General features: G+C 47.5%; 1 protein-coding gene across 2 annotated transcripts; it reads right to left on the bottom strand.

Annotated features, from left to right (window-relative positions):
* Positions 1-2,381: 2,381 nt before the first annotated feature.
* On the bottom strand, positions 2,382-18,748 carry LOC134359855 (uncharacterized). Of its 2 annotated transcripts, none has more exons than XM_063073616.1 (3): positions 18,020-18,748; positions 17,443-17,938; positions 2,382-7,847 (listed from the first exon to the last, which is right to left on the bottom strand). In XM_063073616.1, the coding sequence occupies exons 1-3, from the start codon at positions 18,296-18,298 to the stop codon at positions 7,822-7,824; spliced, it is 801 nt and encodes a 266-aa protein (XP_062929686.1). In that variant the 5' UTR covers positions 18,299-18,748; the 3' UTR covers positions 2,382-7,821. The 2 variants fall into 2 exon arrangements, with proteins under 2 accessions (XP_062929686.1, XP_062929676.1); XM_063073606.1 differs by having other exon boundaries at positions 17,423-17,938; positions 18,020-18,743.
* Between the last annotated feature and the right edge of the window lie 1,130 nt (positions 18,749-19,878).

The following is a 19,878-nucleotide window of genomic DNA, read 5'->3' on the forward strand; positions in this document are numbered from 1 at the left end:
CCCCTCTCCCCGGCTCATCCACATTCTCCGCTCTCCCCGGCCCTTCCACTCTCTCCCCTCTCCCCGGCCTATCCACTCTCTCCTCTCTCCGGCTCATCCACATTCTCCCCTCTCCCTGGCTCATCCACATTCTCCCCTTTCCCGGCCCATCCACATTCTCCCCTCTCCCCGGCCCATCCACATTCTACCCTCTCTCCGGCCCATGAACATTCTCCCCTCTCCTCTGCCCATCCACTCTCTCCGCTCTCCCCGGCCTATCCACTCTCTCCCCTCTCCCCGGCCCATCCACATTCTCCAATCTCCCCGGTCCATCCACTCTCTCCCCTCTCCCCGGCCCATCCACTCTCTCCCCTCTCCCCGGCCTATCCACTCTCTCCCATCTCCCCGTTACATCCACGTTCTCCCCTCTACCCGGCCCATCCACGTACTCCCCTCTCCCCAGCCCATCCACTCTCTCCCCTCTCCCCGGCCTATCCACATTCTCCCCTCTCCCCGGCCTATCCACATTCTCCCCTCTCCCTGGCCCATCCACATACTCCCCTCTCCCCAGCCCATCCACTCTCTCCGCTCTCCCCGGCCTATCCACTCTCTCCCCTCTCCCCGGCTCATCCACATTCTCCCCTCTCCCTGCTCATCCACATTCTCCCCTTTCCCGGCCCATCCACATTCTCCCCTCTCCCCGGCTCATACACTCTCTATCCTCGCCCCGGCCCATCCACATTCTCCACTCTCCCCGGCCCATCCACTCTCTCTCCTCTCCTCGGCCTATCCACATTCTCCACTCTCCCCGGCCCATCCACATTCTCCCCTCTCCCTGTCCTATCCACTCTGTCCCCTCTCCCCGGTCTATCCACTCTGTCCCCTCTCCCCGGCTCATCGACATTCTCCTCTCTCACCGGCCCATCCACATTCTCCCCTCTCCCCGGTTCATATACTGTCTCCCCTCTCCCCGGCTCATCCACATTTTCCCCTCACCCTGGCTCATCCACATTCTCCCCTCTCCCCGGCCTATCAACTCTCTCTCCTCTCCCCAGCCCATCCACGTTCTCCCCTCTCCCCAGCCCATCCACTCTCTCCCCTCTCCCCGGCCTATCCACATTCTCCCCTCTCCCCGGCCCATCAACGTTCTCCCCTCTCCCCTGCCCATCCATTCTCTCCGCTCTCCCCGGCCTATCCACTCTCTCCCCTCTCCCCGGCCCATCCACATTCTACAATCTCCCCGGTCCATCCACTCTCTCCCCTCTCCCCGGCCCATCCACTCTCTCCCCTCTCCCCGGCCTATCCACTCTCTCCCATCTCCCCGTTACATCCACGTTCTCCCCTCTACCCGGCCCATCCACTCTCTCCCCTCTCCCCGGCCTATCCACATTCTCCCCTCTCCCCGGCCTATCCACATTCTCCCCTCTCCCTGGCCCATCCACATACTCATCTCTCCCCAGCCGATCCACTCTCTCCGCTCTCCCTGGCCTATCCACTCTCTCCCCTCTCCCCGGCTCATCCACATTCTCCGCTCTCCCCGGCCCTTCCACTCTCTCCCCTCTCCCCGGCCTATCCACTCTCTCCTCTCTCCGGCTCATCCACATTCTCCCCTCTCCCTGGCTCATCCACATTTTTCCCCTTTCCCGGCCCATCCACATTCTCCCCTCTCCCCGGCCCATCCACATTCTACCCTCTCTCCGGCCCATCAACATTCTCCCCTCTCCCCTGCCCATCCACTCTCTCCGCTCTCCCCGGCCTATCCACTCTCTCCCCTCTCCCCGGCCCATCCACATTCTCCAATCTCCCCGGTCCATCCACTCTCTCCCCTCTCCCCGGCCCATCCACTCTCTCCCCTCTCCCCGTTACATCCACGTTCTCCCCTCTCCCTGGCCCATCCACATACTCCCCTCTCCCCAGCCCATCCACTCTCTCCCCTCTCCCCGGCCTATCCAGTCTCTCCCCTCTCCCCGGCACATCCACGTTCTCCCCTCTCCCCAGCCCATCCACTCTCTCCCCTCTCCCAGGCTCATCCACATTCTCCCCTTTCCCGGCCCATCCACATTCTCCCCTCTCCCCGGCTCATACACTCTCTATCCTCGCCCCGGCCCATGCACATTCTCCACTCTCCCCGGCCCATCCACTCTCTCTCCTCTCTCGGCCTATCCACATTCTCCACTCTCCCCGGCCCATCCACATTCTCCCCTCTCCCCGGCTCATCCACTCTCTCCCCTCTCCCCGGCCTATCCACTCTCTCCCCTCTCCCCAGCCCATCCACTCTCTCCCCTCTCCCCAGCCCATCCACTCCCTCCTTAGTGCACCAGCTGTATCTCCAAAACAGAATCAGAGTCCGTTTTATTATCAACATCTTTTATCATTTGAAATTTGTTATCATCCAGCAGCATTACAGTACAGTACAGAAGCAAAGATAGTCCACCAACTCTCTCTCCAGCCCACTGCTCTCTCCCCACACCACTCACTTCCTCCCCACACTGACCATCCCCTTCCGAGCCAAAGAACAGGGTTGTGGCCCACCACTCTGTTTTACACCGAACAGATTACAGGGCCAACACACACATTCCCTCTGCAGATCAACGTGACACCTGTGGTCATAGACAGACCTGAAATTCACATGCTAGGAGTAGGTGGTGTTTCAGATGTAGCAGCTCACCCTTGGTCTCTCTAGTCAGTTAGTGAAGTGTACTTTCAAATTTGGCTGTCAGGAACAGTAACCATAAATGTACCAGATTGTTAGACAAACCTGGTTTGTTCACTGCTATCCTCTAGGGAAGGTAGCTGTCCTTGTCTCATCCATGTTCGTTGTGCCTCTGGATCCTCCACAGCATAGTCATCTACTGTTCTCTGAGGTGGCTGAACATGCTCCTCGGTTCAAGGATCTTTGGAGGTTGGCAGTAAATGGGCCAATTAACCGAATTCTGTTCCAATATCTTTTGGTCTAAATGCTGAGCTCCATCAGTGACCAGAATCATGAAACCTCCGTGTTGGCCTCCTGTTTTCCTAGGTAATGTGCCTGTAACCCATGGTGTTTCGGTTGGTTTGCAGACATCCCACCCTGCAAAAGCTCATTTCGGGGAGGTAGCACCCCTGCCCCCCACAACCCCATATCCTCACACCTCGCCTCCACGGTCGACCTCCAAGGGTGTATGTAATACTTTGTTTAGTGATTTTGTCTAATCTGTAAACCAAGTTGGGTATATGCAGAACATGTGGCATTAAAATATGTACTAATATTATATTATCATGTTTATTCTATTACAACTTATTAACAGGGAGTTTGACCTCATCACGTAGGACATCAATAGCGTAGCTCCTTAGCAGCCAGCCAGCTAGTTTAAATAACGTTAGCTATGTTGTAATGACACCTGTTAAACTCACCTCAACATGTCTTTTACATTTTAACCCACCATGGGTAATAGAAAAGTCACTGTTGCAAACAGTGCAGCGAGCAACACTGTCATTATTTTTGAGGTCGACTGTGAAGCCCGCCACAGAGAACTGATAGGTCTACTTAGCAGGGGTCTGCAATCAGTTTTGCGCCGCAGACCGGTTTAATATTGACAATATTCTTGCGGACCGGCCGACCCGGGGGGCGGGTGTTCATCACAGCCGGAATATAGGTGGTAAGTCAATCGCATCATAACATTTTAAGTATTTTCCCCGTATGAACATATAAAATCATTGCAACACACCAATATCGCTAAATCAGTGGGAGCCCTGGGCTTGTTTCCCTGCAACAACACGGTCCTATCGAGGGGTGATGGGAGACAGCGATACTCGAAGGGGTTCCTTATGTCCGGTCTATTCCTCAATTTAGTTTTCATTGCATTCATTGCAGAAAACTCCGGTTCACAGAGATATGTTGGACATGGAAGCAACGTTTTCAGTGCTTCCGTGGCTATCTCAGGATATTCAGCCTTGTCTTTGATCCAGAATGCCGGCAGAGATGTTATGTCAAACATACTTTTCAGCCCACCGTCATTTGCAAACTCGAAGAGTTGATCTCCTTCCCGCGCTGACATGGATGATTCACCGAGGACATTCACAAATGGGTCACAGACCCATTCCTTTGCACGACTTGGGTCACTGATGACCTCGCATGTGTTAAAATTCAACAGTACATGACAGGGAATGAGGAAAGGTGCAGCTGACTCATATCATTTCATATCGCCAAATCATATCGTTTCCTCGTGGCCAGGTGGTTGGGGATCATTCTCAGCACAAAGAGAGACCAATCAGGATGCTTGCTCTCTCTGTCCCTCTCGCTCTCAAAAAAATCTATTTCTGGGATATTGTATATAATTTCCGGGTGTCAGAGAGCCACTATCGAGATGCGGGAGACTCCCGGAACTTCCGGGAGAGGTGGGATGTCTGGGTTTATTCATTCACATCATGCCACTGTACTGCTGCCGACTGCTTGGCACCTTCTGTGACAGATGATAAAAACCCAAACAAAAAACTGAATGTTGGAAGAACTTAGCAGGTCACATGTCCGTGAAGCAAAAGATGTAAGTTGATGTTTCATGTCAAGACCCTACATCAGAATGCGATCCTAGCTGTCTGTACGTTTTCTATTAATACTTGTTAGTTTCATTTGTTGTCCACTCTTCAGTATCCTGATGAAAGATTGAGAAAGATTCTGAAGAAGAGCATAATGCTTCTCATGCTCATCTATTAGGGTTGGTCAGGACTGGAGTGGAATTAAGTGATTAGAACCAAGGCAGGTTGAGAGGGATGATAAATCAGCAATGGTAGAATGGTGGAGCAGACTCGATGGGCTAAATAGCTTAATTCTGCTCTTACGGATTTGTGGTCTAAATTCAGTCTTGTGAAGTATATAAATGTGTCCATTTGTGTCTATTGAGCAGGAAGGGGGAAGTGTTAATCTAGGTGATGAATTAGCATTCTGCAGGAGAGGGTAAGTGTTGATCTAGGTGGTAATTAGCATTCTGCAGCCGTGGCGGGGGTGGGGGGGGACATGTCATTCTAAACTGTTTCCTCATATTTCCTGACTGTTGTACCTAGAACTCGGTACAAGGTCTGATTACTTCCATGCATGATGGGATGAGTTACTGAAAGCCGCAAATTTGGCCTTTGTCAGAGCAGAAACACAGAAAAGTTACCTTATAAGTCATGAAAGGAGATATCCTGAGAACAAAGATTTGTCAAAAGGTAGAACCCAGGTCAATCTATACAAATATCATTGCATGAAAAAAATAACAGTCACTACTGTTTGCAAGGTCACATGCACGAGAGGTCCAACATCTGAAGCTTTTGACTCCATGCAAGGTATTAGAGAAATGTGCTTTGTCTCTTTCTGTGCCATTGGGTGACATTTCTGTGCTGAGTGGAAGCAGTGGACTGCTTTGTTGTGCCTATTGATCACTCAGAGTTCACATTCCATGGGGTGTCTGTAGGTCCTGCACAATGCACTCAGGCAGTCTGGATTGTTTCATTCTAAGCCCTTGTCCTGGTTGACAGCTCCAGCTGTTTCTCTATCTTTAGACCCATTATTATTAGGTTGCTTTTGTGTTTGAAGGAATTTTAAAATGCTCAATGACTTACAGGGTTAGTTACATATCTGGTCTGCTCAACATTTGACATTTCAGAGGGGTTTTCACATATTCATAGGCAAATAAACCGATTCATCTTTTTGCATTTTAAATGGAGAGTCCAGGTGGAATGATTTGAGATCATAAACCATGGTTGATGTGTGAATTAAGTTCATGATTCCCAATGTTGCTGGCATATTTTTGTATAATAAGGTCAATATCAGTTATCCCAGTACCAGATCTAGAGGCCCATGTTACACTCAGAACCTCACTCCCAAATCTAGAATTCCAGTCTCAAAATCTCAAGTATTGGATCATAGTTCTGGTATCCCAAGCACATATAGGCTAACCATAAAACCTGAGCCCAGAATCCCAAATCCAGAACCCCAGTCTCTGAATTATTGAGTCATGCATCTCAATCCCAGAATCTCAAACCTGTCATTGTTGTCCCATTCCTAGAATCGAGAGGCATTGCAGAACCCAGACCCAGCAGTTTCAGTGCTAATTTTCAAACAGGTAAACTGCAGAATTACAGAAAGGATAAAGCAGGAGATTGGGATTAGTTGAAGAGGATTTTTATAGAGTTGGCTCAGGCTCAATGGATTGTGGCCTCTTGTTGTGTCACGATCCCATTTCAGTTTCATCGGGATTTCCTTACTTTCTTGTCATTTGACTTCAAATGTAAAAACAAAAAAATGCTGCAAACATCCATGCCAACCAAATGCCTGTCAAAGGCAATCCCATTTTCCTGTATTTGGCCCATATCCTTCTGTTCCTTTCCCATACATGTAACTGTCCAAATGTGTTTTTTTTTATTGGTGAAATTGTACCCACCTCTGGTAGCTGTTACAATATACTCATCAAGCTCTGTGAACAGCTTACCCCTCAGATGGGGGATGTCTGGAATGCACTCCCTGGGGTGGTGATGGAGGCAAATAAAATAGAGGTTTTCAAGAGGCTCTTAATAGGCACATGAACACGTAGAAATGGAAATGAGCAGAAGGGATTAGATTAGTTGGGTATTTAATTGGTTCAGCATAACATCGTGGGCTGAAGGGCCTGTTCCTGTGCTGTACTATTCTGGATCTCTTTTAAATCTTTTCCCTCTCACCTTTAACCTATGCCTTCTATAAGACCATAAGATGTAGGAGCAGAATTGGAATTAAAAGGAAGGATTATTATTATTATTATTATTAGTGTAAATAGGTGGTTGATGCTCAGTGCAGACACATTAAGCTAAAGGACCCATTTCCATTCTGCATCTGTCACTCTGTGTGTATTCTTCACTACATGTGAGGGTGAAACTGTGTTAGTGTAACACTCCCAAGCCCAGCAACAAAATGAGGAGGGTTGGACATAGGATCGGCAATTCTATCCTATAAAAATAAAAACCCAGAACTACAGAAGCTCCAAAGACCTCACCTCTGGGAGGAGGATACACCAAGACCTGGGGACAGCTTGAAAGGCTAACCCAGGACAGAGAACTCCGGTGAGCTGCTTTTGGTGGTCTGTGCCCCAGTAGGAGTGATGGGCTTAAGAAGAAGTATATGTGTGTGAAATGGAGTTTAAGTGTATGACATAAGTAAAGGTGATTGTGAGTAAGGCCACCGCAATGAGGTCACATTGGTTTGGGTTTACTATCCTATCATTCACTGTTCACTATCATTCCTTGACCCCTGACCTTGATCACCAATATGAAAGGTGTAAAGATTAGCACTAATGTTCCAACATGCTTCTTCGCTATCAGTGTATTTCACAAAGCTTTATTGTTTTTGGGAGCCTTACATTTAATGTTAGTCTTGACATTAAAATAATTCTTTTACTTCTGCAGATTTACCACTCCTTGCAAGCTCTTAGTTTCATTCTGTGTCTAATATTCACTCTGAATCATTATTGCCTTCACTGGCTCGCTGACAGTTCTGTCATGGATGGCTTTTATATATACATGTTACATAGTTTCGTACTTATTTCTAACTATTCAATGTGAGGTGAGACAGAGGTGATGTGTTAACGCACAGAGATGGCCGGGGTGCTGTGCCTGAGTCTGATCGATAGTTAGTCTTTGTAGACTGCAGTTGTTGCCTGAGCCCCACTGTTTTGCAGGAGTAGGTGTCTTGGCCACTGTGGTAAGGAGTAGATTATGGGTGTGGAGCCTCCGTTAGTCCTGAAGGTTGAGGTGTGGCAGTCTCCCTGTTTTAAGCTCATCAGGCTGCTGGTGTCATCAGAACACAGTGAGCATCTTGTTCTCCCAGGTATCGGCTGTGACTTACACCATTTACAACTCAAATGCTGACAGGTGTCCTGCAAGAGAAAGCAAAGTCCTAATGATGGCTGCACACACATTCTGTCCCAGTGGGGCTTCATAAAGCAGGGAATAAGCAGATGCCACTTTACCCACTTTCACAGTTTGTCGACTGTCAAAACTAGGGAAAATAAGACACTGGATCTGCTATATGCAAACACTGAGGACATATACAGTATAGTGCCATTGCCCTTCCCCCACCCCTCTTGACAGATCAGGTCATAACCTCTTGTACAAGTCTCTGGTCCAGCGGCAACCTGTGATCAAGAAGTCTGTTAGGAAATGGTCACAGGGGGCCAGTGAGGCCCTGCAGGGCTGCTTTGAAAGGACTGACTGGGATGTGCTCTGCAGTCCATAATGAGAGGACATTGATGGACTGACGGACTGCATCACAGGTACACCAGCTTCTGTGTGAATAATACTGTTCCCACTAGGACTGTACGCTGTTTTCCAAACAATAAACCTTGGATCTCCAAGGACATCAAAGCCATTCTGAACAGGAAGAAGAGGGCATTCAGAGATGGAAATAGGGAGGAGATCAGGCTGGTTCAGATGGAACTGAGGGAGAAGATCGCCCAGGGCAAGGACTGCTGCAGGAGGAAGCTGTTGAGGAAATTACAGCGGAACAACACAAAGAATGTGTGGAGTGGTATGAAAACGATCACAGGGTACAGAAAGACCAGAGACCAAGTAATTGAAGGGGACCAGTCAGAGCCAAAGAGTTAAATGTGTTTTTCAACAGGTTTGATGAGGAGGGTTCTGTTTACCCTCTACAACCCATCCTCCTCCCAGCTCCTCCCCTCTCAATGTTCAGCCTCCTCAGTCTCTCTCCCAGGACACCGGAGAGCCAACGACCACAGACACATGGACTGTCACTGCTGAGCAGGTAAGGGGAGAACTCAGCAGACTTCACCCAGGCCAGACTGTGGATCAGACGGCATCTGCCCAAGGGTACTCAAGGTGTGTGCTACTGAGCTGGGTGCAGTCTTTCAATACATCTTTAATCTGAGCCTCAGCCTCAGCCTGGAGAGAGTCCCCGTGCTGTGGAAAACGTCCTGCCTCGTTCCAGTACCTAAGAAGACATGTTTCCCCCATGCCCAGTGACTACAGACCAGTGGCACTGACCTCACATTTTATGAAATCGTTAGAAAGACTGGTCCTGACATACCTCCAGACCATCGTAAATCCATCAGAGGACTCTCTGCAGTTTGCTTACCAACCACATATTGGAGTCAAGGATGCCATTATCTTCCTGCTTCAACAGGCTTACATCCATCTGGATGAGCCAGGCAGCACTGTGAGAATCATGTTCTTTGATTTTTCTGGTGCTTTTAACACCAGACGACCTGCTTTACTAGGAAGTATACTCACAGAGATGCAGGTGGATGCCCCACCAGTGTCCTGGGTTACAGACTACCTGTCCAGACAGCCACATAACGTGAGATCGCAGAGCTGTGTATCAGATACTGTGGTTAACAGCACAGGGGACTGTCCTGTCCCCCTTCCTGTTCACCATCTACACCTCGGACTTCAGATACAACTTGGAGTTCTGCCACCTGCAGAAGTTTTCAGCAGTTGTGGGCTGTATCAGCCAGGGTCAAGAGGCTGAGTACAAAAGAGTGGTGACAACTTTCTTAAGTGATGTGGGCTGAATCACCTGCAACTCAACATCACTACGACAAAGGAGTTGGTGATGGACTTCAGGAAAGTGAAAACACCTTTAGTGGGACTCCATAACATTCCCATCTCCATCAAGGGAACGGATGTGGAAGTCGTCTGGGACTACAGATATCTGGGAACTCACCTGGGCAATAAACTGGACTGGACTAAAGATACAGGGGCTCTGTACAAGAAAGGACAGAGCCAACAGTACTTCCTGAGGAGGCTCTGGTCATTCAACGTCTGCAGTACCCTGCTGCAGATGTTCTACGACTCAGTGGTGGCCATCATTCTATTCCACGCCGTAGCCTGCTGGGGCAGCAGGGTGAGAACAGCTGATGCCAAGAAGACCAATAACCTCATTAGGAAGGCTGGTTCTGTTCTGGGGGTGGAACTGGATTCCCTGATGGTTCTGCCTGAGAGGAGGATGCTGCAGAAGCTACGGAGCGTTATCTCACACCCTCCATGACACATTGGACAAACAGAGGAGCATCTTTAGTAACAGACTGATTCCATCAAGATGCACCACTGAACGTCACAGGAGACCCTTTTTCCCTCTCGCTGTAAGACTCCACAATTTACCCTCCTCAAGTATATAAGTATATGTTTCATTGCACATCTGTATTTTGCACTATTACCTCTTCATGCACATTTGTGTTCTTTTTCATACCCCAATGCTTACATTTTGTATTTTAAAGTATATATTTCTGACTGAGCAACTTTGCAGCAATAATTTCCTTCTGGATAAATAGTTTTATCTCATCTTATCTTATAATACTGTTGGTTGAAGCAGTGAAGGAGGAGATCAGATCGCCATGCCCATTCATTGCTTAGTCAAAGAACACGCACATTGAGCAAAGTGGGGCAGTGGCTGGAGTCTGTATTATCAGACATTGCCTGGTTATTGTGTGGAGTGACTCTCAGGTCTTTGAAAAGATTTTGTTAGACCGTTTGCTCAACAATGGATTACCATTAACCCAATTAAATGGCTCACCTTATCCTCTAACTCAGTCAAAATATTTCTACATTAAATAACAATGCGAGAGTGAAAGATGCAACTCCCTTTATCAGTCAAGCCTGATGACTTGTTAAATATATTTAAGACACACTTTGACAGGTTTTTGCATAACGGGGAATTAGGGTGGTGGGTAAAAGGCCGGTAGATGGAGCAGAATCCACAGCCAGATCAGTCATGATCTTATTGAACGGTGGAGTAGGACTGATGGGATAAATGGCCGACTCCTCTCGTGTGCTGCGTGCACACAGGCATGGGTGATTTATGATCTGAAGAGTTGCAAATGGAATTGAATGTTCTGCAGCTAGCAGCAAGTATCTCCAAATATGACCTTATGACCAAAATATATTAACTTTGTAATTTTGCATGATGCTGACTCTGCACACCCTCTATGTGACTATTACCTAACGTTATGATGCTGAAGGAAGCCATGCAGTTCATCAAGTCTGTGCTTGCTTCCAGCCAGGCAATCTCATCAGTCCCATTCTCCTCTTACTTTCCTGCAATCCTACAGCCTGCTCTTATGCCCATCCATTCCTCTTTAATTCTTTTCCACTTACCTAATCTAGGGGTAACGTATCCATCAAGTGAAATATCCATCGTGTGCTTCGGATGTTGGAAGAGACTGGAGCATCCAGGGAAATCCTATATTGTTACATAGAGGATATGCAAGTTCCACACAGGCAGTACTGGAGGCTGGGATCAAACTCGAGTTGCCAGTGCTGTAAGCTAGCAACATTATCTCATTCCCTGCTCAGTATAGAAGGAGCAACACATAAGATGCTGAAGGAACTCAGTGGGTCAGGCAGCACTTATGGAGGGGAATAGACAAACAGCATTTTGTGTTGGGACAGGTGGAAGGGTCTTGATCTGAAGTGATGATTGTCCATTTTCCTCCAACAAGCTGAGTTTGTCCAGCTTCTCATAAACACAGGAGATTCTGCAGATGTTTGAAATCCAGGGCAACACACACAAAATACACTCCATAGCTACTTTATTGGGTACTTCCTGTACTGAGTGTACATCCATGGTCTTCTGCTGCTACAAGATCTGATATGTTGTGAGTTCAGAGATGTTCTTCTGCACACCCTGGGAGAAAGATTCTGACTACCTTTATAGTCATGTAAATCTCTAAAATGTCATCCATCAGTCTCCTATGCTCTAGTGAGAGGGACTGTGTGTGTGTGTGTGTGTGTGTGTGTGTGTGTGTGTGTGAGAGAGAGAGACAGACAGACAGACATTGACTACAAGGCTGCATGAACCACTCTTTCTACTCTGTGTGAGACTGCACCTCTCACTCCTGGCTCTCCGTTTATGAGACAGTAGTCTCTCCCATGTGCGCACATCTCTCTTTCTCTCTACCTTTCTGTGACATTGCACACTTCTCTCCCTTTGTCTGTGTGAGGTTTTCCTCACTGTGTGTATGTATGCAGCTGCACGACCCTCCACCCCTTCTCTCCTTGGAAGACTGATCTCTTTTCCCTCACCATGTGTGTGTTTGTGTGTGTGAGAAAGGGTGTGCGTTACTCTCGCACTCTTTCCCCTCCTATGTGATATTGCTTCTCTCTCTCTCTCTCTATCTCTCTCTAACTGCAAGGGTCCCATTCTTGCTACCTCTGCCTGTGAGGCTGTATGCATCTATGCATCTCTTCCTGCTTCTCTGTCCTTTACTGTATAGTGCAGATCTAGGCTTGTGCATATGTAACACTGAACAAATCTCTCTCTTCCCATTCTGACTGTATATGTATGTGACTGAGAGAAAGAGAGACATTGCAGGTTCCTCTGTCTCCCTCTGTCCAGCTACAGGCATTTCACTCAAGTCACACCAGCAGTCCCAGGCTTCCTATAACAAAAACAACCCTCCCCACCTCTCACCCAACCCTCTGCCTCCTACTACTCCCAGTTATTTGATCTGTTTTGTCAATTTACCCTGGGATCCCATGTGTTATAATGTTTTGGATTGGTCTCCAATGTGGATACTTATTGACATCTAAGTATACTAAATTGCCTACAGTGTTCTCATCAATACATTTAGCTACCTCTGAAAATTCAATTAAATTGGTCAGAAGCATCTTCCCCTTACTTCAATTAACCCCACCTTTCCAAATGTAAATTAACCTTGACCCTCAGTTTTTTTGAACTATTATTAGACTCACTGGACTGCAATTACCTAGTTTATTCCTGTCACCCAACTTCTCTCCAGTCATCTGGTACCTCGCACATGAGCAGTGAAGACTTCATCTCTGTCAAAGACCCAGCAATCCCCTCCCTTGCCTCCGAGAGCAGCCTGGGACTCCTAGCATCAGTCCATCTACATTCATCCACCTAAAACATCTAAAACCCTTTCCTTTTTAAAGGCTACATTGTAGAATTTCAGCAACCCTTCCCCAAATTCTACAGTTACAGTCACAGTCTCCCTCTCCCTCTCCTTCCCCCTCCCCCTCTCTCTTCCCCCCCCCCCCAACTTCTGTCTCTCCCACTCTCTCCAGAACAAAGTCCTCAGTTAGGCTCTACCACTTTGATTCACAATGGCCCCTACATACTCAGCCTACATTAGGGTCAATTGACAGCAGACAGCTCATCCATCCAGTGTGGGGAGGGAACCTGGGTAGTCACAGAGAATGTGCAGACTCCACAGGGGCAACACCCGAAGACTGGATTGAACTTTGCTTGCTGGAGCTGCAGTGTAGCAAATCAACTAGCCAACCACTGTGCCTCCTAGTTCACTTGATGGGTTCTTCACGATTTTACTTTGTAAAGGTTCCCACATGGCACACCTACCTGTAGGTAGCAGCTTCCAAATTACTTCTGTGATGAAATCAGCCTTCCCCTAAGTTGCAAACAACAGGAACAGGAACAGTTCTGATGAAGAGTCTCGGCCTGAAACGTCGACTGCACCTCTTCCTAGAGATGCTGCCTGGCCTTCTGCGTTCACCAGCAACTTTTATGTGTGTTCCCCTAAGTTGTCCTGCCCCGAAAGGAACACTTCTGCTCAGCACACCCATGGCACCTCACAGTAGTGCTCAGGAGGACTTCAGTCATGAGGAGGGACTGGATAAGGTGGGTTTGTTTCCTTGGACTGCAGGATGCATGCAGGGGTGGGGGACATGGAGGTAGGACCTGACAGAGCTGTTTAAACCCATGAGGGTCACAGATGGGGTAGGTGGCAAGAAACAATTCCCACAGCAGAACTATCTAAAACCATGTGGCATTGGTTAGGCTGAGGGGTAGGATGGTTAGAGGGGATCTGTGGAAGACCTAACTGGAATCTGGAACACTGTCACAACATGAGCATCTGATTTGCCAAGGCAGAAAAGGTGACTGTCCCAAACAAAGAGAAGTCTGCAGATGCTGAAAATCTGAGCTACATACAAAATGCTGGAGGAGCTCAGCAGGCCAGGCAGCATCTATGGAAGAGAGCACAGTTGATGCTTTGGGCTGAGACCCTTCAGCAGGACTGGAGAAAAAAAGATGAGTAGAGTTAAAAGGTGGAGGGAGGGGAGGGAGAAACACAAGGTGATAGGTAAACTGGGAGGAGGGGGTCAAGTAAAGAGCTGGGAAATTGAAGAGATACAGAGCTGGAGAAAGGGGAATCGAATCAGAGAGAACAGAGGACCATGGAAGAAAGGAAAAGGGGGAGGAGCACCAGAGGGAGGCAGTGGGCAGGCAAGGAGATAAGGTGAGAGACAGAAGAGTAAAGATCTTTATGTTACGTCTCCATCTAAGTGTGCAATGTACAATTTATGGTCATTTATAATAAATAGTATGTACAACAGGACAGTCAATATAGCATAGAAATACAATTGTATCAGCATAATGGATGCATTGGTCATGATCTTTCAAATACCTCTTGATTCTGGCATGGTCCCAGAGAACTGGAAGATTGCAGATATCACTCCACTCTTTAAGAAGAGAGGAAGGCAAAAGAAAGAAAATTATGGGCCAATTAGCCTAAGCTCAGTGGGAAAAGTGTTGGGTTTATTATTAACGATAAGGTTTAAAGGTACATGGAGACTAATGATAAAGTAAGTCAAAGTCAACGTGGTTTTTGTGAAGGGAAATCTTGTCTAACAAATCTGTTAGAGTTCTTCGAAGAATTAACAAGCAGGGCGGACAAAGGAGAGACAGTGGATGTCACTTCTTGGATTTTCAGAAGGCATTTGATAAGGTGCCACACATGAGACTGCCTAACAAGATGAAATCCTATGCATTACAGGAGAGTTACCAGCATGGATAGCAGAATGGCTGACAGGCAGCAGACAGCGAGTGAGAATAAAAGGGGCCTTTTCTGGTTGGTTGCTGGTGACTAGTGGTGTTCCGCAGGGGTCAGTATTGGGGTCATTACTTTTCACATTGTTTGTCAATGACTTGGATAATGGAATTGATGGCTTTGTGGCAAAGTTTGCGGATGATACGAAGATAAGTAGAGGGGTAGGTAGTGCTGAGGAAGCAATGTGATGCAGCAGGACTTAAACAAATTGGAAGAATGAGCAAAAAAGTGGCAGATGGGATAAACTGTTGGGAAATGTATGATAATGCATTTTGGTAAAAGGAACAATAGTGCGGACTACTATCTAAATGGGGAGAAGGTTCAAACACCAAAGGTGCGGAGGGACTTAGGAGCCCTTATGCATGACTCCCAGAAACTTTAATATACAGGTTGAGTGTGTGGTAAAGAAGGGAAAAGCAATGTTGGCATTTATTTCAAGGGGAGTAGAATATAAAAGCAAGGAGATAATGCTGAAGCTTTATAAGACACTAGTCAGGACTCACTTGGAGTATTGTCAACTGTTTTGGGCCCCATATCTCAGAAAGGATGTGTTGTCATTGGAGAGAGTCCAGAGGAAGTTCACAAGGATGATTCCAGGAATGAAGGGGTTAACATGAGGAGTGTTTGGCAGCTTTAGGCCTGTTCTCACTGGAATTTACAAGGATACGGGGGTGGGGGTGGATTTCATTGAAATCTACTGAATGTTGGAAGGACTAGATAGGGTGGATGTGGAGAGGATGTTTTCTATGGTGGGGGTATCCAGAACTAGAAGGCACAGCTTCAAAATTGAGGGATGATCCATTAGAACAAATAAGGAGGAATTTTTTTAGTCAGAGAGTAGTAGATCTGTGGAATGTCCAAATATACAACATCCATTGCATTTCCTTTATCTATTTGACATATAATCTCCTCAAAGAATTCCAACAGGTTCGTCGGGCAAGATCTTTCCTCAAGGAAACCACACTGAATTTGACCTGTCTTGTTCTGTGTTATCAAGTACTCTATAACCTCATCCTTAACAACTGACTCCAACATCTTCCCAACCACTGACGTTTGGGTAGCTGGTCTATAATTTCCTTTCTGCTGCCTTCCTCCTTTCTGCAATTTTCTAGTCGTCTGGAACCATGCTGGAGTTGAATGATTTTTGAAAGATCATTACTAATGCCTCCACAATATCTACTTTCAGAACCCTAGAGTGCGTTTTCAGCTTTTTGAACTCTTTCTCCCTTGTGATATTAACTGCACTCACTTCTCTTTCCTCACACCCTTCAATATCTGTCAACTGCGAGTGTCTTCCGCAGTGAAGACTGATGCAAAATATTCAGTTAGTTCATCTGCCATCTCCTTGTGCCCCGTTATTATTTCTTAGGTCTCATTTTCTAGCAGTCCTATATCCACTCTCATCTCTCTTTTATTTTTTACATATTTGAAAAAGCTTTTACTATCCACTTTGATATTATTTGCTAACCGGCTTTCATATTTCATCTTTTCCCTTCTAATGATTCTTTAAGTTGCTCTCTGTAGGTTTTTAAAAATGGAGTATGCATCTGGAGTATATCAGTTATAAACACAAAAACACAGATTTCACATTCAGTTATTAATGTACGCGTGCGCACGCGCGCGCACACACACACACACTCACACACACACATACCTACATACACATACACCTACACACGCACCTACACACACATACACACGCACACCTGCACACACATACATGCACACACACCTACAACATACACACACCCCTTCACACACATATATGTACACACCTACACACATACATACACCTATACACATACACCTACACACATACCTAAACACACTCACGCATACACCTACACACATATACACATGCACACATACACACACGCACACACACCTACACGCACAAACATAATCACTCACACACATACAGCTGCACACACAAACATACACGCTCACACACCTACATACCTGCACAGACATACCTAAACAGATACCTACACAGGCACACTTACACGCACAAACACGCACTCACGCACTCAAATAATGGGGTAATGTGCTCCTGCCCCGGAACTGCCTTGCACTTGATCAGAGCTTGTATCTGCCTAATAACCGCGAGCAGGAGTAGGCCGTTCGGTCCGTTGAGCCGGTGCCGCCGCTCGGGAAGGTCACGAGTGATTCTGTGCTTCAAACCCACATCCTTTCGTTCCCTTGGAAAGCACATATTCTCAGCCTTGGCAATACAGTGTACTCTGAAGCAGTGAGTTTTAAATTTGGCAGAATCGGGGGCTAATAGGCCAGTGGAGTCCATGCTGCCTCCAGTAGAGCGACCTGCTCAGCCCCTCGGCCCTACCTCCGACCGTGATAAACCATTCCCCGCCGTCTGCCCTGAGAGTTTAACCCTGAAACGGAAAACAACCCTGCAAACGTTCCTTCAGGCAGTGATAACCTGCTTTAGAGAATTTATTTGGTGATTCGCGGTCCGAAGTGAGTAAAGCCTTCACAGCTTCCTGAGAATTCCTCATTGTACACCCCCCCCCCCCCCCACCGGAACCAGCCAGCCGCTTCACTCGCTGGCTGATCGACCCCGCCGGTACTGTTAGCACGGCCTCACGCCCCTCCATCACCCGCGGACCTCTTACCTTGGGGTGGCCCTTCTTACCGCACAGATTATCGTCGCTATCCGAGACGCCGCACGAACTCGGGCGTTGTTTGTAAAACAGACTCGAAGTCCCAGCGTCATCCACTTCGTAGACATAGACATCGTCCGTTTTCCTGGCGCATCTCTCTGTCCTGAGCCGGGGTTCGGCACCACTCTGTGGGTACGCCCCTCTTAGCAGCCGGCTCCGCCACCAGGTATCCTCCCTAACAAACGGGCCGAGGCCGATCGGATCGGGACCCTCGCTGCCTTGCTTGTGGAACCTTGGAATGACAGATTTATTTCTCGACTGTCTCCTTCCGGAACAGGGGAATTCTCTCAGCTTGTCCTGAGTGGCGGAGTTGGGCCAGGAGGAGTTCTCTCTGGGGAAAGGCACGGTGCCACACATCTTTGGCCCGGCACTCTTGCGCACCCTTCCACCTTCCGACTTCCAGGCTCCCGTGGCCCCTCTGTCAGCGACGCCCCCGCAGCTATCATCGCTGTCAATCCGCGATGGCCTCTGCAATTGACACTCCTTTCTTTAAGTTCCAGACACGTACCCAAATAGAACTTTAATGCAGCTTTCAGGGGTTACACTTACCTGACAATGTGGCCGTCGATCTTTGCTTGCACTGTGTTTCCCGGGCGGCCTGCAGAAATCATCTTCCCCAGAAGCAAAGGTTCTCGAGTACAACGCCGATGGGTTGTAGGACAAACAAGTGATTCCCATTTCATCTATCTGGCGGAGATAGAGATCATCCCCGTGGCTGCCGCACTTGGACTCTCGCCTGCCGTTGCATCTGCCCCGTTCCTCACTCTTATCAGTTCCCACACCGAACAAACTGCAGCCACCCTTCATCCCGAGAGGAGACGTGGTCATTTCGCGCGTGTGCTGGCTAACCGCTGGGGTCGTTGCTTTGGGACAGTCAGGAAATTGCGGGTCATGTTGCGGGAAACAACGTCGTTCCACAGTTTCATGGTGGTGGGGCCCATTGCAGCCTTGACACCTACACAAAGGGCCCGTCTCCCCGTCATCAATATCACACCCGCTGGTCTTTTGCAAGCAGTATTTATTTTGTGCCTGCCTTTCTGTTCCACTCTTCCCTGACACTGATGTTTGAGCACAGGACAGTAATGTATCTGGGAAAATTGCAGATTGTGGAATAATGCCGCATTTACAGGAACTGTAGCAGTCCGAAGGGTGGACGGACACCCAGTCATGATCATCTTGTGGACAGGGTCTCTGCTGTGGTGGTCCTGACCAGGCTGGGGGCTCCGCAGACTGCGGACTTTCTGTTTCTTCATCAGAGCTGTGTGACTGACAGGAACAGAGCAGCGCTCCGTCACGTGATGGCGTGGATTTACAGATATGGACAAATGGCTCAGCATCTCGGTGAAAGACAGGTGATGAGGAGACATGGACATTATCTGAAATACATCATCACAACCAGTTGGAGGACATTGTTACAGTGGGAGCACCTGACTTGTCAATGTACCAAAACCTTTGTATCAATCACCTGCTGAATTAATAGTTCATGGGCCCATTTCTGAGAGCCATATGGGGACATCACATTGACCCCAATTCTATTCCACAGAATTCCTGCCTTAAAACAGAGGGGTTCTGATCCAAATCTGTGATTTCAGTTACCAGAGCAGATTTTTTTGTGAATTCCAGGTAACGTATTGTTGATAATGAGCTTATCCAGTTTGTGCTGTCTTTATACAAGGGCATACCAGTCAAAACTATTTCCTGCCCTTTCCCCACATGCCTGCATTCCTTTTTCTTTCAACCGTTTGTTTAGTTCCCGTTCCAATGGTGTGCATTTGGGTTAACTACCCCAGCAGTGTATTCCAGACCCTAAACATCTACTGCAAAACAATTGCTGTTCCCTATCTCACTTGTGAGATCTTTTCGTAACCACCAATGCCCCCTCCATCTGCTTGGTCCGTATGCCCTGTTTTAAGGGGGATGGAGTTTAAGCGTTTATTACAACTGAATATGGCACGAGTGAGACTATATCAGGAAGACGATGAACAACTTTAGATCAGTACAGTCAGGAACAGGCTGATCATAATGCCAATTTAAATTGCATTTTGGTCCACAAGTGGTCAGTTCCCTGTCTGTCCACATCCCTGTCTAAACGCCTCTCAAACAGCCTCTAAATGTCTTAATCTTTTCTCGAAGTTCAATATCCCATTTTAAGGAAAGATCTTATTTCTTTGGGGGGTGTCCAGAGAAGGTTCACTGGCATGATATAGTAATAAGGAAGATTTCTACAAGAAATGGTTAAACAGATTGGGAATCCACTCAATGGAGTTTAGGAGAAAAAGTGATTATCTTATTGGACTAGATAGATGTTGATTTCTAATTAGTAAGGGACTGAAGGGTAAGGGAAAACGGCAGATAGAGAGCAGAAGCTATCACCCTATGGAATAGTGGAGCAGGACGGAGTGCCAAAC

This window comes from Mobula hypostoma, chromosome 2, assembly GCF_963921235.1.
Source record: "Mobula hypostoma chromosome 2, sMobHyp1.1, whole genome shotgun sequence".
Classification (NCBI taxonomy): domain Eukaryota; kingdom Metazoa; phylum Chordata; class Chondrichthyes; order Myliobatiformes; family Myliobatidae; genus Mobula; species Mobula hypostoma.

What these genes read in the sequence shown, in the direction of transcription:
- LOC134359855 (XM_063073606.1), bottom strand. Translation starts at nt 18,298, where the DNA reads ATGACCACGTCTCCTCTCGGGATGAAGGGTGGCTGCAGTTTGTTCGGT. An exon ending in ATCGACGGCCACATTGTCAG is followed by an intron (nt 17,939 to 18,019) that starts GTAAGTGTAACC and finishes TGTCAATTGCAG; the next exon opens with AGGCCATCGCGGATTGACAG. An exon ending in GTAAGAAGGGCCACCCCAAG is followed by an intron (nt 7,848 to 17,422) that starts GTAAGAGGTCCG and finishes TTTCTCTTGCAG; the next exon opens with GACACCTGTCAGCATTTGAG.